The sequence below is a fragment of the Corvus brachyrhynchos genome, unplaced genomic scaffold (assembly GCF_000691975.1).
Source record: "Corvus brachyrhynchos isolate BGI_N302 unplaced genomic scaffold, ASM69197v1 scaffold26, whole genome shotgun sequence".
Taxonomy (NCBI): domain Eukaryota; kingdom Metazoa; phylum Chordata; class Aves; order Passeriformes; family Corvidae; genus Corvus; species Corvus brachyrhynchos.
The window spans coordinates 11,761,643-11,771,506 of NW_008239324.1; the positions used below are offsets into that span (position 1 = coordinate 11,761,643).

At 38.8% G+C, this 9,864-nt stretch overlaps 1 protein-coding gene across 1 annotated transcript; it reads right to left on the reverse strand.

Moving 5' to 3' along the window:
* Window positions 1-3,286: 3,286 nt before the first annotated feature.
* On the reverse strand, window positions 3,287-9,685 carry LOC103620322 (borealin-2). Its single transcript, XM_017741025.1, has 9 exons — window positions 9,556-9,685; window positions 8,590-8,630; window positions 8,181-8,241; window positions 7,473-7,540; window positions 6,657-6,724; window positions 5,937-5,975; window positions 4,734-4,866; window positions 4,429-4,515; window positions 3,287-3,659 (listed from the first exon to the last, which is right to left on the reverse strand). Exons 1-9 carry the CDS (start codon window positions 9,662-9,664, stop codon window positions 3,612-3,614), a joined length of 654 nt encoding a protein of 217 aa, XP_017596514.1. The 5' UTR covers window positions 9,665-9,685; the 3' UTR covers window positions 3,287-3,611.
* Between the last annotated feature and the right edge of the window lie 179 nt (window positions 9,686-9,864).

The window sequence follows — 9,864 nt, forward strand, 5'->3', positions numbered from 1 at the left end:
GACACTTGGTCAGGCACAAATTTCCCAAGCATGTTAAGCCATCTGAATTAATAGAATCAAGTTCACTTTATGCAAAGGTTGTTGCTCTGACATTGAATTTTAACGATAAATAATAATGAACTCTCAATAATGAGTCGGTGGAGCTGTGATTACAGTACTTGAAAGGATGTCTCCTATTTTGTTTTCCAGGTGTTCCAGCGGGATGTGAATGATTTGCATATGACACACAAGATTGGACTTGTTGAAGCACTGTGTGGATTTCAGTTCACATTTAAGCACCTTGATGGACGCCAGATTGTGGTTAAATATCCTCCTGGAAAAGTAATTGAACCAGGTAAGCTTGACCTGATAAGGATTTCTTTGTTTATGCTTTTGTAATTCTTCAGCACTTAATCCCACCCTTGTTGTCCTGTTAACTGAACCTAGTCTGAGGAAACAGAACTGTATGGAGAGAGAATGGTTCTGCAGTAGCACTCTCCTGCTTACTTTACTTCTTTGGATTCCAGGTTGTGTTCGTGTAGTCAGAGGTGAAGGAATGCCACAATATCGCAATCCTTTTGAGAAGGGGGATCTCTACATTAAATTTGATGTTCAGTTTCCTGAAAATAACTGGATTAGCCCAGAAAAGCTTTCAGTAAGTAGTTTTTCAAGCATAAATTCGGTATCTTACTTGACAGAGTGTGCAGAGAGCCTATGTTGTACCTCATGGGCTTGCTTTCAGTGCTTAAATTTAGACGCTTAAATTTAGTTCTTTTAACCTTTTTTGTGGGCCATGCATTACTTGGAAATACCCCTTGGAATATGAATGCATGGAGGCTGTATTTAAGAGCTGTGCAGATGGTGCATAGATGAGGGCAGGAGGAGAATATTTCTGTTGCTGTGTGATAAGTTTAGAGAGTGCAACTGTATTTACTGATTGCACTTTTGGTTGAAGATACATAGAGCTGTTGGTTTTCTTGAAGTGGTGTCTTCCAGTTGATACAAATACTTTTAAATGACTCTGCAGTTCAGAGCTTTCATCAGCATAGACTTCTAAGCCAAACCTGCTCTTAGAGGTGTCTTGAAGTTGTTGGAAACTGGTCACTTTATTTAGCAGTTGTAGATGGAATACTGAATGCATTTCTTTCTTTGGGGCAGGAACTTGAAGATCTTCTGCCAGCTAGACCAGAATTTCCCAATGTAATTGGTGATGCAGAAGAGGTAGATCTTCAAGAATTTGATACCACTCGTGGTTCAGGTGGTGGCCAGAGACGTGAAGCTTATAATGATAGTTCTGATGAAGAAAGCAGCCATCATGGACCTGGGGTACAGTGTGCCCACCAGTAAACATTTGTCTAAAAAGTTGCACAAGGATTTTCTTTCAAATTTTGCCTGACTTGTTTTCAACAATCCAGCTGGATTGTATAAGTAATCCAGATGAACCAATGGACATCTATTGCTGTATGTGTAACTTTTAAATTGGTCTATAGTATCTACAGAGTGTAATTTAAACTAACCACAAGCTTACATCTTCATTTTGACTGTGTAGCAGAATAAAGCACTTGAAAGGAAGACGAGACTCCTTTTCACATGGGTTTTAAGTTTGTCCTCGTATCTGTGCTTGATTTTTACCAGTTTTGTGTAGATTTTAAGTTTCATATTTTAAATTCAAATTCTACATTGTAAAGTTTGTGTACAATTTGTCCTGAGGCTTGGTATTTGGCTGCACCTGCATAAGCTGCTACAAGTAGAATCAAGAATTTCATAGCCTGTATCTATCATCTAGATGCATGGTAAATGGGCTTTGCACATAATGGGTTTAGAGCTGACTGGGAACAATGAAAGACTAAATTAGAAGTGGTTGTAAGTTTTTTCTACCATCTTGTGAACGGTTTCTGAAATTAAATAAAAGCAGTTGGTGTATAATATATTTCTTTTGCCTTGTAACTCTTACTTTTCCAGTGGCTTTAACTAGTCTGTGTATGAAGAGACTATGTAGATGATAGATATTTTATAAACACAGGGAGGCTGAAGCTGCTTTAAGACTAGGTGGAGGTTAGATAACAATTGTGTGCCACATTCAAATCTCTTCCTGAAATGAGAGATGACTAAATGGGCACAGGGAAGGCTGCAGCCATGTCCCCTTTGTGTGAAGAAAACACAAGGATATCTGAATTCAGTCTAAAGATAACAACCCCTTAAATGGGGAATGATTAAATTCTGAAGTAATGGTGTCTTTCTCTTAGCCATTGAATCCTATTCAAAGCCTGATTCAGCCTCACTTCCTAAAGAAATGTTTCCAGTTTAAAAAAAAAAATTGTTTAACCTGGAAACGTAATAAATGCAGATGGTTTTGTTACTTTTCTAGTAGTTTGCACTTTGGTTTAAGTATGAAGATACTAAGTTCTCCAGCTTTAGTTCTGTTACTTTAATTGGCAAAAATGTCAGAACAAAGCAAAAATGTGACCTGAATTAAGGAACTGTTGTGCATGAACAGTGTTGGGTTGGTAAGCTGCCTCTATAGCAAGGTTTTTCTCCTGTTTAAGTGAGAAAGTTGAAGCTCTACTTTTCTTTACAAATCTGAAGTGTGACTTGTTTAGTTATTTCTCTAATAGTTGTTGACACTTTATTAATGAGGTTGGAGGGGGAAACTCCAAGGGTTTCAATGTGCTTGGGTAGGCATTGGCATATGAGTGTTGCTGAACATCCTTGTTATAGACTCTAAAAATGAAGCAAAAATAAATACTGTTTGATCTGTATTTCAGTACTGACTTATGATGTGGCATTCTCTAGTGGGTCTTTTATTTTCATTTATTAAAACCTGGGATTGCATTTTGTGAAGCCATGGTTACACACTGGTCCTTTTTTCTGACTGATCTCTCCAAGGAGACAGTCTTAACCTGTAATGCTTAAACAATTACACCACCTGTCTTCTGCTTTTAAGTCCTTGCAAAATGCAGAAATACTCTAAACCTTTAATCCCCATTCACATTGTTTTTTTTCAGGGGGAAGAGAGGAAGGGATTCATAGTAACTTTTCAGATAGCTGAAGTGAAGGGGTGGAGGAAGAGCTGATCACTGTAGAGCAGTTCTGCTTCAGTCCTGAGCTGGCATTAATTTAGGCTCCTGCCAGCAGCACCTGATAACAAATTCTAAGAGTCTGTTGTTTTACCTGTCATCTTGCACATTACTGTCATGACATTACTGTCATGTCACAGCACAAGACTGGAAATAAATTTTGTTCCTGTCTTAGATTCATATATGGTACCACATAACTAAAATTAAAGTGTCTTAAGGCTGTTGAAAAATTTAGTACCTTGTACTTCAGTTTATTTGTGAGTTGAATATCAGAGTTAAAATTATTTTCTATATACAGCCTCTTACTCTTCATTTTACTGTGAACTTAGTTAAAATCTAAACTAAGCCTGTTATAAAGAAAAAGTAACATTTTCTTCTGCTTTGGTATCCTTCATAATAAGAACTTAATAAGACACATCACATGATATAAAAGCTTATAAAAACATTTACTGGGCAGTATAGCACTTTATTAAGAAATAATAGACATAATTTAAACACTTTGGAGGCAGCAGGCAAGAGCTGTCACGAATGTTCTGTAGTCACAAGACAGTTCTATTAACTTGGTTTAGGTGTTGCCTTTCCACACAGTACAGTCAGCTCACTCTGAGGGGGGAAAAATTCATTTTAGCTCAAGCTACTCCCAAGGGAACTTGGAAGAAGAAAGAAAGGTCACTACTGTTAAAGCAAGCAGTGAGCACTCCCTACTTTCTGCCTACAGAGGCAGGGCCATGACAAAAAACACAGAACAGCTCCCAGACCTTTAGCTTGACTCAGCTGCAGTGGTCTCAATACCTGCACAACTGTAAACTGGTTAATAACTCTCAGGTCTGGATAGATTTCCATTACTTCAAATAATAGCCCAGGTACCCTAATCTTTGGGAGAGTTGGGCAATATGTGCTACAAAGTTCTGTTCCACTTCATTTTGCTTCAAAACCATTAAGGCAGTTCCTGTTCTGCAGCAGAGACTTAACAGGTGAATAGTTCTTACTCAGCAAGGAACACAGAATAATGGATTATAAGAAGACTCAAAACAGCTGTAGCTTTGTCAGCCTTTGTGAATGAGAGGTAAGAGAATGGCAGTTTGCTCATGTGGTAGGAGAGACACCAGAGCACTGCAGACCAGAAGAGTTTAATGTTCCTTTGGTCCTTCAGGCTATCACCAAACTGCACATGCCTGTTGCAGTGTAGTTACTTCTAGATGTGATCCATGTGGAGCAGTTCTTCCCTCCCTCTTCCCCCCTCCAACTGATGCCAACCAGTTTAGGCTTAAACTCCAAAGAGTTTAAATTTGCATTCATGACTATCTCACATGATAGCCTGGGACCAGGTGTCTGAATACACAGATCTATAAGCCTCCTAGTTCAAGCTTACCACCAAGTTATGAATGTGCTGTACTGTGTCCTGATTTAGGAGTTGCACATCGATATTACGGAGGTCTCCACCAGCTGTACAGAGTGTCTGTATGTGAAGAGAAAAAATTGTAAGATTAAATGATTCTTCTTGCATGCTCAGCTTCTCTGAAAATCATGTACTTCCCTGTACCCTGCAAAATTTTGGCAACCATTTTTCCTTTTGTTTAGCAGCATCTCATTTAGAAACAAGAAAAGCTATCACTATCAGATTATTTGCATTGATCAACTACTGTAAGTTGAAAATGTTAAAAAAAAAAAAGATACCTGTCCATCAGCCAGGGGAATGTTTACAAATGGAACAGTTTTATGTTGGGGTACTGATTTACTTCTTTTTAACATGCCTTGAACTCTTCCACTGGCAGGTAAAGTTCTTGAGACAGTCTGTTGTAATCCAGCACTAGAATACAATGAAAATGTTACTCTGAGGTTAACTTCCTATGCTCTGCTGGCAATTTTCAAGCATGAAGCAAATGTAAGTACTAGGAAATACACCTAGGAGAGAGACAGTCCTGTTTAAATTTTTCCAGTTCTGCCAGGAGACTACAGAAATCTAACCATGAGCAGTACTTACAGGTACTGCTGGGTAATGTTTTATGACCCTGCCACTGCAGTGACCGTGTAAGCCTGTGACACAAGATGACATTTTGGCCAACAAGAATATCCAGTCTCCAGTATCAGCAGTGAATGTTTACAGTTTTGGAAAGAGGAAATTTCATGCCTCAGGGCTTAAGATAAGACATGTGCTGTGTCTGTCTACAACAGAGGGAGATATCAACAAATATCAAAGCTGCTACCTCTCAGAGGCACAGGGCATGCCTTATGCCATGCAGAATTCCTAAGTTTTCATTATACAGTTGTTCTTATTCTACTTAAAAAATGTAAGATTTGGGTGTGTTCTGCATGGAAACAAGCCTCTGACATTTATAGCAGGTCAAGGTGAAACAACCACTTACTGGTAATCAGGACCCATTTAAGTTGTTCATCCCCTCACTTCAGCTTGTGCCAAAACCAAACTCTGTAGTGTATGAAGAATGATAATAACTGAAAATATTGACTATTCAAGATGCAGAGAACTGATTATCAGAGTATTTGGTTGGGGGGTTTGTAGGGATTGGTTTATTTTTCTTATAACTTTAGATAGGCGACATTTTAATCAAGATTGGGTTCTGAGAACAAGTTTGAGATGTAAGCCTGTAAATAGCGAGTGAGAATAGAATTTATACTCTATAAATACATTTTTTTTAAACTTAGGACATCAAATCTTGTAGCTCCATGAGAATGTAAGTTAACACCCACACCCAAAGCAGAAGGTGTAACTGGTTCCCATCCCCACTATCACATTTAGTGGCAGACCATGAAGATCTGTTACATTTAGAGTAATGATTAATATTTAGATTGATAATAATATAGATATATAATGTCTTGGTATTGAACAAATTTATTAAGAACAAGCTGAAAAACCCTTACCTTGTAGCTCCCTTTGGAGTGGCTTTGAGATTTGTGGCACTGCAATGAAAAGAAAGAGATTTAACATCCTTCTGCAAGCCACAATAGCAGAAGAGTAAACAGACACTAAAAGTAGTTACTGGGTTTGTGTTTTGCTGGAGGTTTTATTTTGTTGGTTTATTATTTTTATTTATTTCCTCCTCAACTACTTCTAATGTAGAGTTTTAGCTAGGATGAAGGTAGACAGTCAGTGGATTAGATAATTCTGAAGTGCCCCATGACAGGGATCTAGTGTGAAAAACACATGTGAAAAAGCCCTCCTGAGGTAAACATGACAGTGGGACCTAAAACCATACAAGAACAAAATAGTAATTTCTGTTACTAGGCAAGGGAGGTCTGCAATACCTGAGTTAGGTGTTTATTATAGAACAATTCAGTAGTACTCGAAAAGCAAAGACGCTTTCCTTACAGGCTCTCTTCCAGCAGTATTATTTGGGAATCTGTACTGATCCCCTAAGTTCAGAACTGTGCACCATTCAGTCCCACGCATGCCTTCATCAGCTACAGGTGCTTTTTTGTTCAGGTTCACATCACCACAGTGCATCTCAGTCAGGTTATGGAAGAATCCTTATCAGATATATTCCCATTGGGCTCAGATCTCAACTACTTTGTATGAAAATAATTGTGTTCAGCACTCACAAATTCAGGTGAGTTAAATGAGCTACCAAAGATCAGTCTTACCTAGAAAGAGAGTTCAGTTTTCCACTTAAACCAGAGGCCAATGAAACCAGTGACCTGGTTTTGGAAATCTGAAAATTTATAAGACTGCAGTTTAAAAAGATGGCATTTGAAAGCAAGATGATAGATATTTGCAGGAAACAATACTGTAAAAATTCCCTGTTGAAAAAGGGTAGTTAAGCCCCATAGTGCTGTTTTTACATATATATAAAATGTCAAATACGCATTCTAAAAGAAGTTTCATAATGCCAAAACATACTTACTCCTACTGAAGTTCTGTACAGCCAGCCACCTGTCTAATGTACACCCTTCCAGCTTTTAAACCCTTTCACAGTAAAAGTCTGTAACTGCACAAAATCTTTTTTGTATTTGTTGTCATCTTGCTACCTCAGTGTCTGGCTGAGGAGCTACACTGCACAGACAGACTGAGATGGTAAAACTAAAACACTTAATTTGATTCAGAGACAACAATGGACAACCCAGTTCTAGAAAAGCATGGATTAAAACATGAGGTTGATTTAAAAAAAAAAGTTTCAATAAAAAATGGTTCTGCAAACCATCATGACTTATTGGCAAGTCAAGAGAGAAATGACTATGCCAGTACTTGCATGCCTGTTTGAATTAGTCGCTAGAAGTGCAGATATCATATTTCATTATGAAAATAATTTACTGTTTATCCTTGCTTAGCTTCAAATACATTAAATTTAAAACAACTGACTTTTCCAACAGACAGCAGAGCGCTGGCCTGCCTGGTCATGGATCCAGCAGCATTCATGGCAGGTTAGAACTGTTTTTTGAATAAAAACAGAACAAACTTACTTTTTTAGTTATTTTCTTTGCAGAACTATGCTTGGAATCTTCATATTCAACAATTGTCGTTACCTTAACTAGAAAAGCATTAGCAAGACAAGGAAAATAAAAGATCTCATGAAGAGCACAACACACCGCTTCAGCCTTGTGTTTGAAGCCTATTTCCCCCTGACAACTATGGACCCCTTCTGCTATCCAAAGTCATTCACCTGGGACACAGGTCAAAGCAAACTGTGTGTGTTCATTACAGACACTGGGACACACAGAACAGTTAAAAGACCCCAGATAATCCCTCAGCCCCCAGACAAAACAGAATTACCACCCAGTGGTAGTCTCCTCCTTATTGCATATTTTGGGATATGAAGAAAAATGGTATTTTTCTTACAAAGCTCAATGGGCAGAATGTCAAGGGGAACCTAAGAAAAGAGAGATGACTCTCCTAGCTGTCCTGCTATACTGTAAAGCCTTAAATCTGTCTTTTCTCACCATTTTCCCTAATAAATACAAAGGACAGAAACTCTTATCTCATGCTTTGAAGTACCTCTACAGTAGCATAGCTCATGATCCTCTGCGCTGAATGCTGGGAGGGTCTGTTATGCACTTTTCCTTCTTGTATTCTTCAGGCTTAACATTCATTTTACAAATGCTCAGTTCAAACCAATTTAAACAAAAAGAAAATGTAAGAACCACAGGCTATATATTAATGAATTGCCTTGCCTTTTTTGCTGTTGGTCCTCACCAGTTTGGGATTTGGCATAGCTTCTAGAGAGCAGTCAGTCTAAAAAAAAATGTTTATCCAACATGGGAAGGTCATCAGATTTTTCCCAGTAAATGCATATTTTGTTACAAAAGGCAGTGAACTAAAAGGGCATGAAAGCAACTGACAGGAAGTGGGATTGGCTAAACACCAGTTTATTTTTTTGGAAACATCTGAATTTCTGCCAGCAGATGACCCTAAAACTACAGGTAATGTTCATAACTGCACCATGGATGGCTGTCTAGTCTTTTCATACCATCTTCTATATAAACACACAGCCAAATGAAATCGTGTGTCTGAAGTACTTACAGCAGGGAGAGAAGAATTCTGTTCTGTAAACTGTGATAAAATTTGAAAACACACACTTACCACTGCAGCAGCAAGAGCCACTTCCTCCCGCCCTTGCAAATCTGTAACTCAAGAAATTATAACTTATTTAGATACTATTACTTGCACAATTTTTATCTTCAGATTCTTATCTATGGGCTCAGAAGCTGAACAAGTAATTCAGGATTACAGTGGTTAAATAGGTAACCTTAGGTCAGCATATGTGTTGCATTTGAACAAGATTCCATTCTTTTAGGACAGTCACTCCTACAAAACAACAATGAAAATCTAAGGCCATTTCAGTGTTTAACATTGAAAGAATCCCGAGTGTGGCCACACAGGGTATCCCCTGAATTTGAAGAACCACCACACACACACACTGCACTGCAGCTAATGCTCTTAGGCAGAAGTTTCTCAAGAAGGACACCAAAATACATACTCAGGCGTACAGTAAACTCAAGTTCTTCAAGAGTTTCAGGTTTGATCTCTGTGTGGCCCCTACAATTTCCAGCTGCAAGGTAGATTCCAAAAACATCATTTCTCACCAGAATATACATCTGATGCTGAGTGTACACATCTTAAACCTCTGCATCAGTGGGAGTTAAACTTGTTTGCTCATCATCACAGGTAAACGACTAGATGAGAAAGTCTCAGGAGAGTTCAAATTGACAAAGGCAAAATAATCTCTGTGGCTAAAGATCAACAGATTCAGAATAACAAAGACGCCTGTTTTTACACACAGAAAACACTAGGTTTGTAATTACTCCTTGTCTCTTCCGACTTTAAATAAGATTACTTAAGTGCACACATAACAGTACACTCCAGACTAGTCACCTAATTCTATACACCCTGTTACACAGATCAGTCTACTTGAACAAGAGTGCTCAGCGAGCATCTGCAGGGTAACAGAACTGCTGATCTGCTTAAAATACTGAGTGGACAAAGCAAACCTTTTCATGAAAGCCACCGAATTCCCGGGTTTTCTCCCGAAGCTCCACGAACACTCACCGAGCACCTCTTTCCTTTTCATCTTCCTCACAGCAGCCGGCATCGTCAGCAGCTCCACCGCAAACGCCTTCTCCGCTGTCTGCAAAAGCGAATCGAGCTCTTTCTTCATCTCCTGGATGTGCTCCTTGGCTTTAAAAGAAAACAGGCTTTTATTGCAATGCGTGTTACATGTTTCCAAGTATAAGCACTTCAAGACCGCGCTATAAAAGAAAGTTAAAACAGCGTTTTATCCGGAGAAATCCGAGCCGGGAGTCGGAGCGCCTGGAGCCTCCATCAGCCGCCAACCCCTCCGCGGACGGGCCCGCGGGG